Source organism: Chlamydotis macqueenii, chromosome 6, assembly GCF_036417535.1.
Source record: "Chlamydotis macqueenii isolate bChlMac1 chromosome 6, bChlMac1.mat, whole genome shotgun sequence".
Taxonomy (NCBI): domain Eukaryota; kingdom Metazoa; phylum Chordata; class Aves; order Otidiformes; family Otididae; genus Chlamydotis; species Chlamydotis macqueenii.
In genome coordinates, this window is record NC_141561.1 from 25,263,780 (window position 1) to 25,283,548 (window position 19,769).

Consider the following 19,769-nt stretch of genomic DNA (forward strand, 5'->3'; position numbering starts at 1 on the left):
CACTGTCTGAATGTGCTCCCCACCCCCAAAAAAGAAAAGGCATGATACGAACATGCAACATCCTTGCACATGACTGAGTTTGAAGCATCACTTGGTGGTCCAACTCCTGCTCTGTTTTCTGCACTGACACGGAATTCATATTCATTTCCTTCCAGGAGACCAGTTACTTTGCATCTAAGATCTGAAACTGGTTTCTTTGTTGCTCTGACCCATCTTAAACCTTTCTTTTCTCTTCGCTCCACATAGTAACCTGTGATTTCGCTTCCACCATCATCTACTGGTCTTTTCCAGGTAACCGTGACAGCATTTTTAGTGACATTTGTTACTTCTGGCTTTCCAGGAGGGCCTGGGGGACCTGATAAGGAAGAAAAAAAGTACAATTGAAACAAAACTCAAGTCTTCAGAGAATAAATAAAACACAGTGGAACTTAGCTTGTTCTACTTACCAAATCTATCCACCATTTTAACTGGTTCTGATTGTACTGGTTCACCCTTGCCATATTGATTTACTGCTGAGACACGGAAAACATATTCATTTCCTTGAATGAGCTTGCTAACAACATGCCTACAACTTTCAATATTTTCAGCAACCAATGTCCAGAGCAGTCGGCTAGTTTCTCTCTTTTCAAGAACATATGATTTGACTGGTGATCCACCATCTTCTGCAGGAGGTGACCATGTAAGAGTTGCTTTTTCTGCTGAAACATTGCTGATCTCAATAGGCCCTGGAGGTCCTGGAACATCTAAAACTTTCACATGTACGCTCTCCTGCTTAGTGCCAAAAGGATTGGTTGCAGTGATTGTGTATTCTCCAGAATCTTTTCTAGCTGCATACTTGACGGTTAGAGTAGAAGAAGTTGGTGTGGTTTCAATGTGCACAAGCTCTGAAGGTCTAAAATCTTTTCCAGCTTTTGACCATACTGAAGTTGGAGGTGGTTTGCCACGGATACTAATAGCAGACACTGTAATAGTGTCTCCTGCTTTTACTGTTAAACCTTCCTTCAAAGTAGGATCGATAACAACACTTGGTGCCTCTGTCAAAACAAAATAACAAATAAAAAACTCCGATTGTTATAACAAGAAAATAGAGGGAAAAAAAAAGATTTGGTATTAATTATTCAAATTAAATTCTGTATTTTTAATGCCATCTACATACCATACTCATCCTTGCATATTATGGTTCCTGTGGATTCAGATGGAGGACTGATAGCTCCAGCAGTGTTCTTTGCTCTAATTCTGAACTCGTATTTTGAGCCTTCAATGAGGTCAGTTACAGTAAATGCACAGTCTGGAACATTCACATGATTAGCTTTTGTCCAAGTCTTTGATGGCAAATCACGCTTTTCAACAATATAGCCAGTTAACTTATGTCCACCATCATATTTTGGTTCTGTCCAAATAAGTGTTACTGAGTTCCTAGTTACATTGATAACTTCAGGTTTCCCAGGGGGATCTAGAAGAAAAAAAATAATAAATAGTAGTAAAATACAAGTTATTTCAAATTTCAGAATTTTCCTTTTTATTCTCCTGATGACTTACCAATAGGATCAAGTGCCACAACTGGTTCAGATGGAAGACTTGGTTTACCTACTCCAGCCATATTGATTGCCATTACTCTGAATTCATATTCCAGACCTTCAGTTAACCCTGTCACTCTGAAGTCTTTCATTCTTATTGGTGTTTTATTTGCTCTCTTCCACAGAAGACTGTTTCTTTCTTTGACTTCAATGTGATAACCTAGAAGAAAAATGGTGAGGTGAAAATATGAGGGGTTTTCCAGAAATCTTCATTTCTCATAGCATTGTGAAACATCATACTGCCTGTATGGCATGTCACATAGGCATTGTGCAAGAGGAACACTGAAAATCAGATTAAGAAATGAATGTGGATATACATTACAGATGTACGTAATTGCAATGACAAGACATTTGTAAATGTAAATCACTAATTTTATAGACCTAAGTAATGTAACATACACGTGAGTTTGTTTTTCTTCCTTTAGATATTTTGGCTCTGTGCAAAAATATTGTTCCTTAGTTAGTCTTTTCCTGATTTTTAAGTTAATTTTTTTTAAAAAAATCATCATCGAGTAGGAAACAAAACAGTGAAATCGATCAACCAATCAATTAATCACTCAAGTTAAAGCATAAAGATCTGATAGTTTTATCTTACCCTTTGACATAGAGAAAGAACTACTAAGAACTGAAATACTAGAGAGGCTTTTGGAGATATACCTGTGATTGGTGAGCCTCCAGTTCTTCTAGGATCAGTCCAAGTTAAAGCTACAGATTCACGTCGAACATCAACAATATTGGGAGGTGGAGGAGCATCTGGCACATCTAAACAATATATAAAAAAGCAGTAACATTAAAAATCAATATCACCTCTAAACCATTTTTTTTCAGTTTTGAAAACTACAATGGATACTTACCAAATGGATGTTTTGCAATGACAGGGTCAGATTTAAGACCTTCACCTACTCCGTACTTATTTTCAGCCCTGATCCTGAACGTATATTCATTTCCTTCATGAAGTCTTGTAACTCTAAATGTAGTTTTCTGGACTGCAGAGGCACAAGTCACCCACTTATTGTTTACATTATCTCTCTTCTCTAGGACATAGTTAGTGATTTCTGAACCACCATCGTCTTTTGGAGGGCCCCACTTTAAGGTTATGGCATCAGCTGTGACTTCTTCAAATTTCACTGGACCTGTTGGTATGCCAGGTTTACCAACAACTTTCACAGAAATGGTGCCTTCCTTGCTGCCAACAACATTCTTCAGAGTTATTGTGTATTTTCCAGCATCAGCTTTCTGGCAGTCATATACCACAAGTGTAGTGTTAACTGCTGTAGATTCAAATGTAACTCTTCCACTCTCAGTAAGTGCCTGGTCTTCATCTTTCTTCCAAGTTACAGCTGGGACAGGCTTGCCTTTAATGGGGATTTTAAGACGGAAATTGCTACCCTCTTTAGCTATATAGCACAAATCAGGTAGATCTCTTAAATCAAGATCAGGTGCCACTGTAAAAATAAAAGAAACCAGTTATTCAACTATGCATAAACTCTGTGATAAAATTATGATGCTATTTTAAAGGCATCTGATTTGTATGTATGCATAGTAATGATAGTAAACATAAAAAAAAATGTAATTTGGGTAAGCAAAGCATTGGATTAAATTCCTTCTTACCAACATCATCTCTTGCCAGAATTGTGAGCTCTGTTGGAGTTCCATATCCAGCATCATTTTGGGCTCTGACTCTGAAAGTGTATTCTTGTCCTTCTTTCAGGTCTCTCATTGAAAAATGGAGGTTCTTCGCTCGCATGACTTCTTGCCATTTATCTTCACCAATCAGGACCTCGACAATATATGCAAAAATTCGGCTTCCACCATCACTGACAGGTTTTTTCCATACTAAATTGCATGATGATTTTGTTACAGCTGAAGCTTTTAGATCCACAACTGGTCCAGGTGTTTCTAGAAGAAAGAAAAGCATAGTAAGTGTCCATTCAAGCTAAAAATAAAAATGATTTGAATACAAAAATAGGCAAAATGGATTCACTTTTCTTACCAGAAGCTTTAACAGCATCACGAGTTTCACAGGGGTCACCAATACCATATTCATTTTCAGCAAAAACCCTGAAGAAGTAAGATTTGCCTTCTTCTAAGTTAGTTATCCTGCAGCTTGTCTTTGGACATTCCGTTGTTACTGTGGACCATGACTTTCTTTCTGCATCACGTTTTTCAACGACATAGTTTGTGATTGGGCTGCCACCATCTATCAGCGGAGGTTCCCATGTAATGAAGGCAGAATCCTTAGATGCTTCCTTTACAATCAGGTTAATTGGAGGGCCTGGAGTATCTAAATAAAGACAACAACCGCATATCGGATTTAGTAAACAAAATACAACAAAGTATCTGTTAAAATGTTAATTAATATATTATAATGGGGAAAACCTTGACACTTACCAAGTACTTTTACAACAATGGTATATGCCTTTTTGCCACAGCTGTTTTCCAGACTGAGGACATATTTTCCTGCATCATATTTGTTTACATTTTCACAACGTAGGAAGGTATCAAAATCAGTTGACTTGATGTCTAATCCTTGTCTATCTCGTAGGTTGGCACCCACTTTAGACCACGTAATCTTTGGAGGTGGACGTCCTCTTACTGGCACATAAAGTCTCATTGTGACTCCAGCACGCAACACAAGGACTTTCCTTAGTTCTGCATCAAGTTCTCCCTCAGGAGGAACTGTGTATTTAACAAAAAACATGCAATTAAAACATCATCTATATATCACTGAAGTTACTGTGACAAAAGTCTCTCTTTACTAGCATTCCACTAGATATCCAATTTGTTCTCATGCCTGTGGTGATGTCAGTGAGTTAGTGTCCTGACTCCCATCTCAAGATCATTTGTAGACTTGGCATTTTTTTTGCACTGATTTCACTTCCTTTTTTCCCTGCCTTTTCCACCATTTACATTACTTATCATATGAAGAAGTCTCCTAGTTCTTCTAGAACTCAAAGGAGTTTCAAAAGCTCCTGGACTGTACTACTTATCTTAAACCAAGACAGTTCTGTGAAGCAATGCCTTTATACATACAGCAGAATGTATACAGAAGCCAGCATGGCTCTTAAGGAATAAGCATCATAAAATTAGTGTGCCACATAGATGCTTAGAATAGTAATCTTGGCTCCAAATTACTTAGAAGGCATGAAGAAGACTGCAAGTTTTAAGAATAGAAGAGAGATCTGAAAAGTCTAATTTTAGGAGCAGAGAAAGAAAAAATCCTCGAAGACTCAAAACAGGAGGAGAAGAGTATCTAGCATACAAAGCAGACACTAGTCAGATTCTACTCTGTTCCTAACTGCCCTATTCTCTTCCAAATGAGCCACTTTTGGCCTACATTTTTTGAGAAATGACTCATTCCAAATTAATCTGCTTCTGTGATCTGTGACAAACCCTGTCTTTGGAACCCATCCCATGAATTAAAGCAAAAGCCAACAACATAATTTGTTTTCAGTGAACATACTTAAAATATCTTTGGCAGTGTGTTTATCAGGAACATCACTTGGATCACTGTATCCAATCTTATTGACAGCATAAATGCGGAACTGGTACTCTGTGTCTTCTATGAGCCCTGTTACCACAAATCGCGTAGCCTGTAAGTTCTTGGGTAGATTGCATCTGACCCAGTTGTCCGTGTCAGCTCTTTTTACTTCCACTAGATAACCAATAATAGGGCTTCCTCCATCATATGCTGGTTTGCTCCATGACAGGCTTATTGAATTGCGAGTAGTATCAACCACTTTTGGGAAAGCAGGTGGGCCAGGAGGATCTGAGAATTAAAATAACAAAGTTATCATACCAACTGTTGTACAAAAGTATTTGGAAATAGCAATGGAAAACATCTGAGACTTTTAGCTTACATTGAGGATCACGAGCATACACGGCTTTAGATGGTGCACTAGGCTTGCCAGGTCCAGCCTTATTCAACGCTATCACCCGGAACTCATATTCTGTTCCTTCTTGGAGTCCAGTAGCCTTAACGGTTCTTTCAATGACAGGCTTTCTGTTTACCTTTGTCCAGTTAAGAGCCTTAGTTTCACGCTTCTCAAGTATATAACCAGTTATTGGGGATCCACCATCATTAGCTGGTGGCTTCCAGCTAACAGTCATAAAGTCTTTCGTTACGTTGCTAATTATTGGTGGATCACAAGGTCCAGGTACATCTGTGAAGATTTATTTGAAAGTTATGTTGACATTCATAAGTGTACACAAAAAAATAGTGACTAATGAAGTTATCCCGCAATGCACTTACCATATGGATTCTTAGCAATTGCTGGTTCTGTCAAGATAGGGTCTCCAACACCATATTTGTTTTCAGCACATATGCGGAACTGATACTCATGTCCTTCTATTAGTTTCTCTACGGTGCAGCTTGTAATGGGTACATTGGCACTAACTTGGGCCCAGTTTGGCCTGCTTGTTTCACGCTTGTCTACAATGTAGTTTGTAATTTCTGAACCTCCATCTTCCAGAGGAGGCTCCCAAGAAAGCATTGCATGATCTGCATACATATATTTTATTTTGACGGAGGCTGGTGGACCAGGCTTATCTAGAATAATTAACATCACATTGTTATAGCTCTATCTCTTGCTATATCATTTAACCATAAATGTATTTATTAACAGACAGTGCTTAGCTTACCAAGTACTTTAAGCTTAATGGTTGCTGACTTTGATCCACTTGCATTTTCAGCAGTGATAGTATAGTCCCCTGTTTGCTTCCTGTTAACACTGAACAGCTCAACTGTAGCAAAATTTCTCTTACTGGTGATCTTAACACCTTCAGATGGCTTTAAAACTTCTCCTTCTTTCTTCCAGGTGATTGTTGGCATCGGCTTGCCATATACATTTGCCTCCAGACGCACATTAGTTCCAGCTTTTACTGTAAGCTGGGACTGCATAGACAGATCCAACTCTATTCTGGGGGGAACTGAAAGCAAAGACCCCAAGAGTTAATCAATCTAGTGAGAGATAAACATCTGATTCTTCACATGAGTGTTAATTCAATATGCACAGACTCTTATCAGAGGTCTCAAATGCTTTTACATTTCTTACCATTTTCTGGATGAATGGTCACTGGATCAGAAGGTTCTGACGGTCGGCTAATGTTAACTGCTGTCTTGGCAATTGCTCTAAATTGATATTGAGCATTTTCTTCCAAATCAGTAGCAGTGTACTCTTCTAGGGGTATTTGATGTGGAGTTGTATTGCACCGAACCCACTTTTCACCAGGTAATTTGCAAGCTTCAACAAAGTAGCCAATAAGTTTGCTACCACCATCATGCTTTGGTCTTGTCCATACCAGTGATACGGTACTCTTAGTGACATCAATAACTTCAGGTTTTCCAGGGGGATCTAAGGCAAATAAGATCATGTTATAGTCTGTTTTGCCAAAAAAAGTTAACATATTTAAAAAATGGCTTTAATAGGGCTGGATCCTATTTACAGCATACCCACACAACGCATGGTAAACATGAAAACATAAACATAAGGGCAAACCGAAGATCATAAAGAGTTGCAGATACATTGAAAATGACCACAAAACCAGTAGTCTGTTGCAAATTATTTGTATGTTTGGCTTACCAACTGGTGCTCTTGCTGTGACAAACTCAGTCGGCTTACTAGGTTTACTTGCTCCAGCTCTGTTCAATGCATAAATTCTGAAAGTGTACTCAAGACCTTCGATGAGCCCCACACAAGGGTATTCTGTGGAGCGCACAGCTGTGTCATTAGCTTTCACCCACAGTAAACTGTTCCTTTCTTTGCGCTCAATGAGATAACCAGTGATTGGACTGCCTCCATCACTATCTGGTTTATCCCAGGCAACAAAAATGCAGTCTTTATTGACCTTGGTAATACGTGCATTCTTTGGTTCACTAGGAACATCTAGAAAGAAATACAAGGATGGATATCAATCACATGTTTTCTTACCAGGAGGACTAAAAAAAGAAATACTGCTGTCAAAAACTGACATACCAAATGGGAACCTTGCAATCATCTTGTCAGAATTAAGCGGCTCAGAAATCCCAAAACGATTTTCAGCACGAACGCGGAACATATACTCTTCTCCAGGAATCAGTTTTCCAATTCTGCAGCTTGTCTTTGTGACAGAAGCTACAGCTGTTACCCAGTCTCCTCGGCTTACATCACATTTCTCAACTACATAGTTTGTAATGTTACTGCCACCATCTTCGAGAGGTATATGCCATGCAAGAGTGCAAGCATCAGCATCTATTTCAGAAATATCAAATGGAGGCTGGGGCGGACCTGGTTTATCTGCACAAAAAAAGTATATTAAGAAAAAAGCGATGAAAGAAAATGGCAACCACTGGAATATACTAAAACTAGATTTGTATAAACCTGGTTTAAAAATAATAATGAAATGGAACATACCCATGACTATCACTCTGATTTTCTGACTATCAGTACCAGAGCTATTTTCTGCAGTAAGAGTGTAAAAGTCAGAATCTTTTCTAGTCACATCCTTAATGATAAGAACAGAAGACTTTTCTGCTTTATGCACAGCAAGGCGACTGGATGTAAGTACATCTTGATCTCCTTTCAACCATTTACAGACCGGCTGGGGTTTCCCATATACATGAGCTTCAATTCTCAGTTTCTTTCCAGCTTTAATGTGAACGTGATCAGGCATCAGGATCTTAGGTGGGACTGAAAAAAAAAAACATCACACACAAACATACAAATTCAACTTCTGTCACATACTAATTTACTTTTTCATATGTTTTCACATGAAAATTCTCTGCTTCTCTTTCAAGTCGAAGCACCAGTAGGAATGACTTGATAATTTTTAATTTAGGTTCCACTTATGGACAACTAGAGATTCTGCAGTGGGCAGTATCTATTCCAGCCTTACTTTCACATTCTTGTATAGTTTATAAGAGAATATTTTTTAGTTTGGATTGCCTTCTCATATGTTTGTGTAGAGACCTGTGCACTATTAATGCATGACAGATAATTCCTCTTTATACCTGGAACTTGTCGTTGCTCACTTATTGTTGCTCACTTTCTACAAGCCAAACATGAAGGAGGAGAGAAAGAAGACTGAAGTTCTCACTAAACTAAACCCATTTCCACAGTCAATTTTTTTATACCCTTGAATAATTCTTCAAGTAGAGCCCCTTCTCCTATTTCTTTTGCACAAAATCTTTCTGATTTCTTCCAATAGAAACTTGGCAGTATGTCTGGTGTACTTTTCTTCCTGCCATTGGCTAGTTTTAACTCTCTTTTGCTCCTGTACCTTACTCTTCCTCTTTCCATGTCACAAACGAAGAAGCTTCTTTTCATCTGCCCCTTACTCCTACATCTTTCTGTGCCTCAGCGACCCTACCACCTTAATTTAAGCCAATCTGTCCTCCCTGCCTTTCACTTTACATTCTCAACCAACTCTACAATATGAACAACTTATTTAATCTTATCTTAAGACAGCTCCCACTTTTGGCCCCATTTATCTCTCAGACTACCACTCTGACTCTTTTTCTCTTTAAGTTCATTGAAAGTATTTATTATTTCTCCTTAGTTCCTATTTTCTGGTTCGAACTGAAACCGTACCTGTAAAGTTCTTTAATAATTCTAAATTAGTGGTCAACTCTGGTCCTTTCTGACCAGCCCAAATATACAATCCAGTTAACCATAATCCTCCAGATGACTTCAGAAAGCATTTGTCTTTCTGGGACCCACTCAAAGAACTAGAATTCTTGCTAATTTCTTTATTGAAGTAGAATATTGCAACATAAATAGTATTTAAATTGTTACTTACTGAGTTGTTCTTTAATTTCAAATACTCCTTCAGTTTCTCTTGGCAAACTTACTCCAACAGCATTTCTAGCTGCCACTCTAAACTTGTACTTTGTTCCCTCTTTCAAACCAGCTACAACAATTGAGAGATCTTTAACTACTGAATATTGTGTCCAGCGATCCGCTGGTTGGTCATCTTCTCTGTAGCTAACAACGTATCCATCAATTTTAGAGCCTCCATCACGCAGTGGTGGCAGCCATCCTAAAGTAGCACTATTCTTTGTAATTTCAGTAACTTCAAGTTTTCTTGGTGGATCAGGTTCACCTTTCAGAGGAGAAAAAAAGAAATACATTAAACATTGAATTTCAAAGATTTTCTGAATACTGAATACTTGCTGATTTATTGGATGCTATCCATATTAACTCCACAAGGACAATATAGAAAAGAGCAAAATTCTTAATGATAATAATGATTCTATATTCATCATATCTTTGCAAGTATTCATTCATTGAAATAAATTGACACAAAAATACTTATGTTTATCATTGGGTATTTAGTAGCAATGTCCAGTTTAGAAACATCAACTTTCAAACAATGCAAAATCTTATTAAAATTAAAGAAAAGACATAAAACGTGCATAAACGCATACTTACTTAGGGGATCTGTTGCTAGAATTGGTTTTGGTAGGTCACTTGGAACACCTGATCCATATTCATTTACTGCTGTTACTCTAAAGAAATATTCATTTCCAGGTACAAGGTTAGCTATTTGGAAACTAGTTTTCTTCAGTTCTGCAGTGACTGTTCCCCAGGTCTTCCTGTCGGCCTCACGTTTCTGCAGGATGTAATGAGTCACTGGGCTACCACCATCATTCTCTGGAGGTGCCCATGAAAGATGGCAGGACATCTTGGTGACATCTGAAACTTTGAAGTCCGACACAGGTCCAGGAGTATCTACAAAGAAATTTCAATTTATGCTAGTCTCTTCCTCTTTAATAAGTTAAAATTAAAAAGGGCTAACAACTTCCTATAAATGGGGAGTTAGTGTTAGCTGATATAGTTGTGCTCAAAAACTGTAGCACCTGAGGGTCACATAAATGCAATGAACATTCAAGATAATTAAAAACTTATCTACAGGTATTTCTCTCAGCACTTACCCAGGACTCTGACGTTCACAAATACAGCCTTTTCTCCAGCTGTATTAACAAGTGTCAATGAATATTTGCCCGAGTCATCACGTGTTGAGTCAGGGATGACGCAGAAGGCCATAGTGTCAACCAGATCAACTTGTCCTTTTCTGATAACATTATCAACACCCATTCTTCTCCAGGTGACTTTTGGTGCTGGCCGACCCCTAACAATGGCAAAAAGTCTAATAGGGCATCCTGCCCTGACTGTGACTAACTTTCTCATGCTTGCATCCAACTCAATCTCAGGAGGTTCTGAAAGACAAAATTAAAGAAATAAAATGCAAAGTTTGGCAAACAAAACAAAATAAATCCAGAGCAAATGAAGATTATATGTAAATACTCACAAAGAAGATGGGAAAACTCACCAAGTATTTCTTTGGGAGACACAGCTTCTTTCAGTTCAGCTGGTCGGCCAAGCCCAACCTGGTTTTGGGCAGAAACTCTGAACTCATATAACTGCTTCTCATCCAGGCTGGTGGCTGTAAATTCTGTATGAATAACTTGGGCAGCAACATTGCATCGTTTCCATCCTGCTTCAGGATCAGCACCCTCAATTTTGGGTCTAATTTCCACAACATATCCAATAATTGGAGCACCACCATCATACACTGGTTTTCCCCAGCCAAGGGTTATGGAACTCTTTGTGCTATCAACCACTCTCAAGTTTGTGGGAGGACCAGGTGGTTCTGAAAGACAATAACAATAACAGATAAGAACACAGTTGTGCTACTTAGCATTCTGTTATGTCAACATCAAAACAAAATACAGTAGAATACAGTGATATGATACCTATTGGGTCTTTTGCTACTACAGGTCTTGATGGCAAGCTTGGTTCTCCCAGTCCAACTTCATTTTCGGCACTGACGCGGAACTGATATTCATGACCAGGGATGAGATTAGTAACCTTCTTGCGTCTCTCTGGGATTGCAGTCTTAGTAACAGGAACCCATCTTAGTGATCGTTTCTCTTTCTTCTCTAAAATGTATCCTGTAATTGATTTGCCACCATCATATTCTGGTGGATTCCAAACTACAGTCATCTCTTCTTTGCTAACTCTTGTGACATCTGGAGGGTCAGGGCGTCCAGGTCTATCATATTTTGTTTTTGCAATAATTGGGTGTGTTTCTGTTGGTGGACCAGTGCCCATTTTATTCTCTGCACGAACTCTGAATATATATTCATTACCTTCAATGAGGCGTGTCACATTTATGTAGTTTCCTAGGACAGAGGAAGAGTATGTAGACCAAACCATACGCTTGCTTTCACATTTTTCCAGGATGTAGTTCTGTATTTCACAACCACCATCATCTTCTGGAGGGTCCCAAGTAACAGTACATCTATCGCTTGAAATGTCAGTGACTTTCAAGTTTCTTACAGGACCTGGTTTATCCAAGACAATAACAGTAGCGTATGCTACGAAACTACCAGCTGTGTTAGTTGCAGTAATCACATATTTCCCACCATCAGTACGCCTTGATTTTGTGAGAACAAACTTAGATGTGTCAGAAGTTGTTTCAATACTGACTCTTGGAGATCTGGTTAGATCTGTGGCATCTTTGTCTTTTGCCCATACAACTTCAGGCTGTGGTTTTCCTCTCACTCCAGCCTCAATCCTAATTGTGTCACCTGCTTTCACAGTTAGCACCCCACTTAACTTCAAGTCTAGCACTGGTTTCTGCAGATCTTCCTTCACAATAACTTCAGCTGTTCTTACCCAGTCACTTTCACCTGCCTCATTCTTGGTTTGCACTCTGAATTGGTAAATCTTATTTTCAACACATTTATCTACCATGTAGTGTGTTTCCTTAATGCTGCCTTTGTGAACCCTTTCCCATTCATCTGAATCCTTCAGTTTTCTCTCAACATGGTAACTTAAATTGGGACTTCCGCCATCATAATCTGGCCTTCTCCATTTCAGATATACAAATGTCTTTCCTTTCTCTGCAATGTGAAGATTTTCTGGCTCTCCAGGCTTGTCAATAGGATTGATGGCAAGGATGGGAGTCTTGGTCTCGATGCAAGGACCTGGACCTATTTTGTTTTCTGCACAAACTCTGAAGAAGTATTCACGGTTCTCTACAAGGTTTGCCTTTACTAATCGTTTAGTGATATCAGAGGAGACAATTGACCATCCCTTCTGGTTTGGTTGACGGTACTCTACTATGTAATTTGTAATTTCAGAGCCACCATTATCCACTGGACTCTCCCAAGCGATCATACAAGAATCTTTTGTGACATAGCTTATTTTCAAGTTCTGACATGGTCCAGGTCTGTCAAGTACATTAACAACCGCAAAAGCTTGAGCATGTCCACAGCTATTCTTAGCTGCTATTATATATTTGCCATGATCAGATCTTTTGGCTTCTTTCACTTGCAGTTCAACATTAGGTAGATCATGGACTATTTCAACACGCTTTTCTTGGACTAGCACTTTGCCATCTTTAGACCATGTTATGTCCGGATTTGGCCTGCCTTTTACTTTACCAGAAATACGGATTGTTTGGCCTACTCGGACAGTAATTAAGTCTCGACAGGTGACATCTAGGCTTACTTCTGGAGGAGAAAGAATATCCTTTGCAAGTACAGTTTCTGCCAGTTCTCTCGGTTCTCCTTCTCCCACAATGTTGACAGCTTTTATTCGGAATTTATATTCATTTCCTTCTATTAACCCAGGTACTCTGAAAGCACATTGTCTAATGAGTTCATCCTTATTAATCCTATTCCACTGCGTAGTTCCAGTTTTCTGACATTCCACAATGTATCCCAGAATTGGGCTGCCACCATCTTTGAGGGGCTTTGTCCACACAAGATCAGCTGTTTCTTTGGTTTTGTCTTTTAATTTTGGATTTATAGGTGGTCCAGGAGGAGTGATAGGGCGTGATGCTTTTATTGGATCAGAGCTTGGAGATGGTTTGCTTAAGCCTACCATGTTTTCTGCAAAAACTCTGAACTCGTATGTGTTGCCTTCAAAAAGACCAGTGACTCTGTACTTCATATCAAGTATTGGTGCCTTATTGACACGCACCCATTTACCAGATGCTTCCCGACGTTCAAGTACATAACCAGTTATTGGAGTTCCACCATCAGATTTTGGTAGGGTCCAAGAAACTGTTGCAGCATTTTCTGTGATATCATAAACAGTTGGTTTACCAGGTGGGGACGGTGGATCAAACATATGTTTAGCAACTGTTGGTTCTGAATCAAGAGGTGCACCAATGCCTATCTTATTTTCTGCCCGAACACGGAAAATGTATTCACAGCCTTTCTGCAGTCGTGGAATCTTAATTTTTGTGTGACTTGTTCCAGAGCTAACCACCCCCCACGTTTCTTTCTTTGACTGACGCTTCTCAACAATATAATTTATTATAGGAGTCCCACCATCATCTTTAGGAGGGCGCCAAGAAATAACCATATGTTCTGGTGTTACTTCAAGAATATTAATAGGACCAGTTGGTGGGCCAGGAACATCCAAAACCGTAAGATGTAGAGCAACAGTTTTGCTGCCAGCCGCATTAGATACTGTGAGCAGATATTCTCCAGTGTCTTTTCTTATACAGTCTTTGATGGTAAGTACAGTTGAATAATCGTCAGTCTCAATCTTGTATCTGCCATCTGTTTTAATTTCCATGTCATCAGTAACCCATTTTGCAGTGGGAACCGGCACACCTCTCATAATCGCAGGAAGCCTCACTGTGGTGCCAGCCTTAACAACAAGACCTTCAATTAACTTCACATCTAGTTCCACGGAGGGAGGTACTGAAATTAGAGAAAAGTAGAAATTACCTTTTTAGGGGAAATGCTTAAAGAAAGAGAGAAAGAATCAGTAAAACAACATGAAGAACTAAAAATTACCTAGTTTTTCTTGACACTCTATTGGTATAGTTGTATCTGGAAGGCTAAGACCAACAATATTCTGAGCTTTCACACGGAATTTGTATATTTTTCCTTTCTGTAGGCCTGTAACAACACAATCTAGCATAGGGACTGTCTGGAACTTTGTCCACTCATCTGCACCATCTTCTTGATATTCTACTAAATATCCAGTTATCTCAGCACCACCATCACGATCTGGTCGATTCCAAACAAGGGAAACTTCAGTCTTGTCAACATCTACATGATGCAGATTCTTTGGTGGCCCTGGAGGATCTTTTAAAATACAGAAACAAAATGGTTACTAGGATGGATCTATGGTAGCAGTGTACCATGTTCACATTAGTACCAAGAATTACCAAGAACAATATGAACAAAACAAATCATATAACTGAAAACACTTACGCAGTGGATCTATAGCTTTAATAGGCTTGAGTGTTTCCACATATGGACCTCTACCAAACTGATTCTCAGCTGCAACTCGGAAGAGATATTGAGTGCCTTCAATCAGATATTTAGCCATGTGACTACGTTTCTTGGAGGATGATGAGATGGCTACCCACTGTGCAGAAGCTACATCTTTCCTTTCCACTACATAGTTGGTAATGACAGAGCCACCATCATCTTCTGGTTCCATCCAAGTAAGATAACAAGAATCACTTCTGACTTCACTGACTTGCAGATTTCTGGGTGGACCAGGCTTATCTAATATTGACAAAAAATTGAATCTGTTATTTGTTTGATAATCAAAGCATTTTTTACAAAATCTGGCAAATTTCAGGAGCAACAAATACATTTCATACACTTTTTAGTCTTTTTTCTACTGTATAATTCTTATAACTTGATTTATTGATATTTTTCAGGCATTCCTTTATTTCTTAATCTCTAATTATAGAATAAAAACATGCAGTATAAAAGGAATGTCAAAAGGATTACCTAAGACAACAACTTTTACTGAAACAGTCTTTGAACCAGCTGGATTTTCAACTGTCAGGGAGTAAATTCCACCATCTTCATGGACAGTGTTACGAATTTCAAGCTTACTGCCAACTCCTGTAACCTCAATATCAGCTTTGGGTGAGACCTCACGATCTTCCTTCTTCCAAGAGACTTTGGGGAATGGAACACCTTTAATAACAGCACTAAGTCTCAGAGTATCCCCAGCTTTTACATGCTGTTCTCGGGCCATATTAGCATCAAGTATCAGCTCAGGAGGCTCTGGAATAAAAATGATACGTTTTTTAAAAATGAGGAAAATAAATCTCTTCTTAGGTAAACTGATCTGATTTTATTAAACTCACCAAGTCTGTCCTTTACTTCTACTGGATCAGGAACATAAGCTGGTTCAGATTCACCTGCAGCATTGACAGCCTTGACCCTGAACTTGTAAGTCAAACCCTCAGTAAGGCCAGTGACTTTGTATTTTGTTTCAGGACAAGAATCTGCTGTAAGATTGGCCTTTTTCCATTCTTCATCTCCAACCTGCTGATACTCAACAAGGTAGCCAATTATCTTGCCATTACCATCATGGCGTGGTGGTTGCCAAGATAAATCAACTGAATTTTTAGTTTTATCTACTGCCTCTGGATTAACAGGTGGACTTGGTTTTGCTGTTAAAAAAGGCAAAAAAAAAAAAAAAGAAAGAAATGGGGGAAAAAAGGAAGGAAACTATTAAAATGATTTCCTAACTGAAATGAAGTGTGCATTAAAATTTCAATGAGAAATGAAATTTAATACTTTACCAATTGGATCTCTAGCAAAAATTGGCTTTGATGGTGGACTAGGATCACTAACGCCAATTTCATTTTCTGCTGAAACACGGAATTCATACTGACAGCCTTCAAGTAGGTCAGGTACTTTGAACTGAGTACCGGGGAAAATTGGGTCTTTTGTAACTCTGACCCATCTTGTAGCCATTGTTTCCTTCTTTTCTACAATATAGTTTGTTATTGGCTTGCCTCCATCATACGGTTTGTTCCAAACCACTACTGCAGAGTCTTTGGTAACATCTTTAACGACTGGTTGCTCAGGTGCATCAGGAACACCTGGCGGGGAGGAAAAATGAGTTTATGAGGACTAAAAATAGAGTAAAAATTAGACTATTAAAGTAAGATAGCAAACTAGTAACATACGGAAACGGTCCTTGGCTTTCATCTCATCAGAGATGAGAGGGTCACTTATGCCGTAAAGATTTTCAGCATAAATTCGAATTTGATATTCTTTTCCTTCAAGCAGCTTAGGAATTTTGCAAGTTGTCTTAACTGTGGCAGATGTAACTGGCATCCACATGTCTCTGTGTGCGTCCTTCTTCTCAATAATGTAATTTGTAATTTCACTGCCTCCATCATCTAATGGAGGTTTCCAGGAAACTACCATATGATCTTTATGAACTTCATCAAATATAACTGGGCCTACTGGAGGTGATGGACGATCTGTTTAAGAAAAAAATGAAGCATACCCATGCTATTATATGAACTTCACATAATGACATAAACAGTGTAAATACAGTAAATATATTATGAAATTAGAAACTTGGCATCACAATTTGAATAAGGAATCAAGACCTCAAGACTGTTCCTCTTTAATACATGTTTGACTCACTGGACTTAATTCCTTAATGCCTATAAGGTATTTGGTGATTGACATTTTCTACAGTGTTGACATTCTCTAAATGCATGTAGAGACATTAAATTATTCATGCTGAATAAACTAAGCCAGAGTTAACTTTGTACTCAAAATTAATAAATGATATTTCAGTATAAAAGAGAATCCACTAAATAAAATCACTGTAATAAAGAACACAATTTAATATTTAATTTTATATAATTCAATTAATTTTAATCACCACTAAAAATCACATACAATACTGTTGTTAAGTAAAACCTACCAACAACATTAACTTGACAAAATCCTTTTCTTGATCCTGTGCTGTTCTCTACAGTAACACAATATTTGCCTGAGTCTTCACGGACAGATTTTAGTATCCCCAAGCAAAGAGTTGTAGGAGTTGTCTTAATCTTTGTACGGTCATCATCTTTCACAACAGTATAATCCTTTAGCCAAGTAACCTTTGGTGCAGGTTTGCCTGAGTAACGTCCAGTAAGGCTGAAAGCTTCACCAACCCGAACAATAAGCTTGTCTCTAAAGTCAAGGTCAAGTGATGGAGGAGCTGAAAGATGATATTAAAAAACACAATGCCCACAGATATCAGCAACGCTAATAAGAAAAAGTAAGGAATCAGTAAATGTAATCTCTGTTTTCAAAAAAATATTAAAAAAATACATACCAATTTCATCCTTGCATGTGATTGGTTTTGTGCAAAACGATGGCTTGCCTTGCCCCACAATATTGCAAGCACTCACACGATACTCATAAGTGTCACCCTCTTTCAAGCCTTCTACAGTGTATTTCCTATCAAGCATTTTCTCCTTTGTAACTCTGTGGAATTTCTCTTTTCCAATGAGACGACTCTCTAGAACGTACATGGTAATATCAGAGCCTCCATTATATTTTGGAGGGTTCCAAGTTAATGTAACAGAGTTCTTGGTAACTGCTTTTACTTCCAGGTCTTCTGGACGGTCAGGAACAGCTGTGAATAAACAAAAATATGGTTAATGCATTTTTCTGCATATCCATCTCATATGACAGTAATCCAAACTCGAAAATATACTTACTTATTGGATCTCTAATGACAATCTCTTTTGTTGTCTCTGTGAATGGACCCATGCCAATTATATTCTCAGCTGCAATTCGGAAAAAGTAGGCTTTCCCTTCAGTGAGTCCCTGAACAGTAGCATTCTGTCTTGTAACTGTGTAGCTTACTGGAGTCCAAGCTCTATGGTCAGATTCACGTTTTTCAATTATATAGTTGGTGATGGGAGAACCACCATCATCTTCTGGAGTAAACCATGTCAATTTACAAGAGTCAGTAGTCAGGTTCTCTGTAAGGAATGGCATTCCAACTGGGCCTGGCACATCTGAAAGCAAAGAAGAAATGGAGTATTTAAGTATACATGCTGAATGTTATGAAATATTACTTGATCACAAGGACTGAAGCTATTTACCTAGCACATCAACAATAATATTCTTCTTCCGCTCACCACCAGCATTTTTAGCCAGAAGAGTGTATATACCCTGATGGCTCCTTTTACAATTCTTGATGACCAAAGAAGAACTAATAGCTGTTTCTTCGATTTTGGCTTCTTCTGGTAAAGCTTTGTCATCCCTGCTCCAAGTCACAGTTGGAGCTGGTTTTCCTGAGACATATGCTATGATCCGAATTACTCCTCCAGCATGAACAACAATTCTGTCCCTGACGCTTGCATCCAAATTAATATCAGGAGCCACTGCGGGAAGCAAACAAAAAAAAGTCAATGATTTTTTTTTTTTCTCACTTAGACTTAGAGGTACCAAAAATGTAAATATAAATGATAAATACCAATTCTGTCCTTCATTTCAATAATGTCTGTAACTTCTCCAGGCTCTCCTATGCCAGCAGCATTCACTGCTCTAACTCTAAACTTGTAAAAACATCCTTCTTTTAATCCTGCCACAACGAACTTGGTTCCTCTAATTTCTTTATCTTTCACCTGGAAAAAAATATCGTAACTTCAGCGAACATCAAGGTATCATCAACTTCTTTGTGATATTTGAAACAAATCTTAAACCAAATGTTTCAGATTTAAAAGCACAAGATAGTCTTAAGCATACATGGATCTAGCTCACATAGAATTCTTCAGAATCTGTGTAAAGAAATACAGGATGTGAACATAAAAACTATTCTGAAGATCCAACTTTTTGATAATTCTAACAGACAACGATGTTACAGCAACGACAATAGTCTGTGATCTCAGAAGAATTACATGTCTTATTGGACAAATAAACTAATATCAGTGAAAGGAATATAACCAAAAGGAATTATTTGTCCTTTTTAAACCCTAACATGAGGCCTATTTACCCAGGAGCAGTGCAGTAAATTTAGGTATTACTTAAAATGCACACAAATATTTATGGAGATCCAAAAAGTAGCCAAGGTATGGATCAGCTGAAATTTCAGTAATGCATTACTGAAAAAAAGTAAGAAAATGTTAGGGACATAGTAGTTTCAAATTATTTGGCACAGTCTGATATCAGTGGGACTTACTTTTGTGCCAGCTATAACTTGGTCTTGCCCTTCATTTTTTTTTAATCACAAATTACCTACATATTTCTCACATTTTAAAACAGAAATTTAAAAATTCTAAGTTTAGGAAACTGCAAAGTTAACTTGATGTTTTGGAGGCGTAATTTTTGACTTTTACGTTTGGTCTTATATTTTAAACATATGAAGATAATTATGGTGCAAAAATGTGAACTTTTAGAAAATAACTTGCATACTG

The 19,769-nt window shown here is 38.2% G+C and overlaps 2 protein-coding genes across 29 annotated transcripts in view; one reads left to right on the plus strand and one right to left on the minus strand.

Moving 5' to 3' along the window:
* Positions 1–19,769, plus strand: part of PLEKHA3 (pleckstrin homology domain containing A3) — a 109,888-nt gene that overhangs the window by 65,716 nt on the left and 24,403 nt on the right. Inside the window, exon 8 of one of the 2 annotated variants that reach the window (XM_086750523.1) lies at positions 3,289–3,338. The exons of the other annotated variant lie outside the window; for it this stretch is intronic. Within the exon in view, the coding sequence (XP_086606649.1) occupies positions 3,289–3,326 (38 nt within the window). The 3' untranslated portion in view covers positions 3,327–3,338. Of the gene's footprint in view, positions 1–3,288; positions 3,339–19,769 lie in introns of those variants that run through there. 2 annotated transcript variants of the gene reach the window in all.
* TTN (titin) overlaps positions 1–19,769 on the minus strand; it is a 249,366-nt gene that overhangs the window by 45,345 nt on the left and 184,252 nt on the right. For all 27 annotated transcript variants that reach the window (XM_086750513.1, XM_086750508.1, XM_086750509.1 and 24 more), the window contains 33 exons: positions 18,830–18,980; positions 18,456–18,737; positions 18,066–18,368; positions 17,678–17,980; positions 17,279–17,560; positions 16,524–16,823; positions 16,134–16,436; positions 15,693–16,001; positions 15,328–15,609; positions 14,797–15,096; positions 14,374–14,667; positions 11,311–14,277; positions 10,887–11,207; positions 10,489–10,773; positions 9,986–10,285; positions 9,354–9,656; positions 7,970–8,245; positions 7,553–7,852; positions 7,160–7,462; positions 6,632–6,931; positions 6,219–6,506; positions 5,830–6,126; positions 5,438–5,740; positions 5,041–5,346; positions 3,969–4,256; positions 3,571–3,861; positions 3,189–3,476; positions 2,432–3,022; positions 2,235–2,339; positions 1,540–1,737; positions 1,157–1,453; positions 447–1,034; positions 53–355 (listed from right to left, as the gene is read on the minus strand). In XM_086750513.1, coding sequence (XP_086606639.1) covers positions 53–355; positions 447–1,034; positions 1,157–1,453; positions 1,540–1,737; positions 2,235–2,339; positions 2,432–3,022; positions 3,189–3,476; positions 3,571–3,861; positions 3,969–4,256; positions 5,041–5,346; positions 5,438–5,740; positions 5,830–6,126; positions 6,219–6,506; positions 6,632–6,931; positions 7,160–7,462; positions 7,553–7,852; positions 7,970–8,245; positions 9,354–9,656; positions 9,986–10,285; positions 10,489–10,773; positions 10,887–11,207; positions 11,311–14,277; positions 14,374–14,667; positions 14,797–15,096; positions 15,328–15,609; positions 15,693–16,001; positions 16,134–16,436; positions 16,524–16,823; positions 17,279–17,560; positions 17,678–17,980; positions 18,066–18,368; positions 18,456–18,737; positions 18,830–18,980 — 12,607 coding nt within the window. The remainder of the gene's footprint in view (positions 1–52; positions 356–446; positions 1,035–1,156; positions 1,454–1,539; positions 1,738–2,234; positions 2,340–2,431; positions 3,023–3,188; positions 3,477–3,570; positions 3,862–3,968; positions 4,257–5,040; positions 5,347–5,437; positions 5,741–5,829; positions 6,127–6,218; positions 6,507–6,631; positions 6,932–7,159; positions 7,463–7,552; positions 7,853–7,969; positions 8,246–9,353; positions 9,657–9,985; positions 10,286–10,488; positions 10,774–10,886; positions 11,208–11,310; positions 14,278–14,373; positions 14,668–14,796; positions 15,097–15,327; positions 15,610–15,692; positions 16,002–16,133; positions 16,437–16,523; positions 16,824–17,278; positions 17,561–17,677; positions 17,981–18,065; positions 18,369–18,455; positions 18,738–18,829; positions 18,981–19,769) is intronic.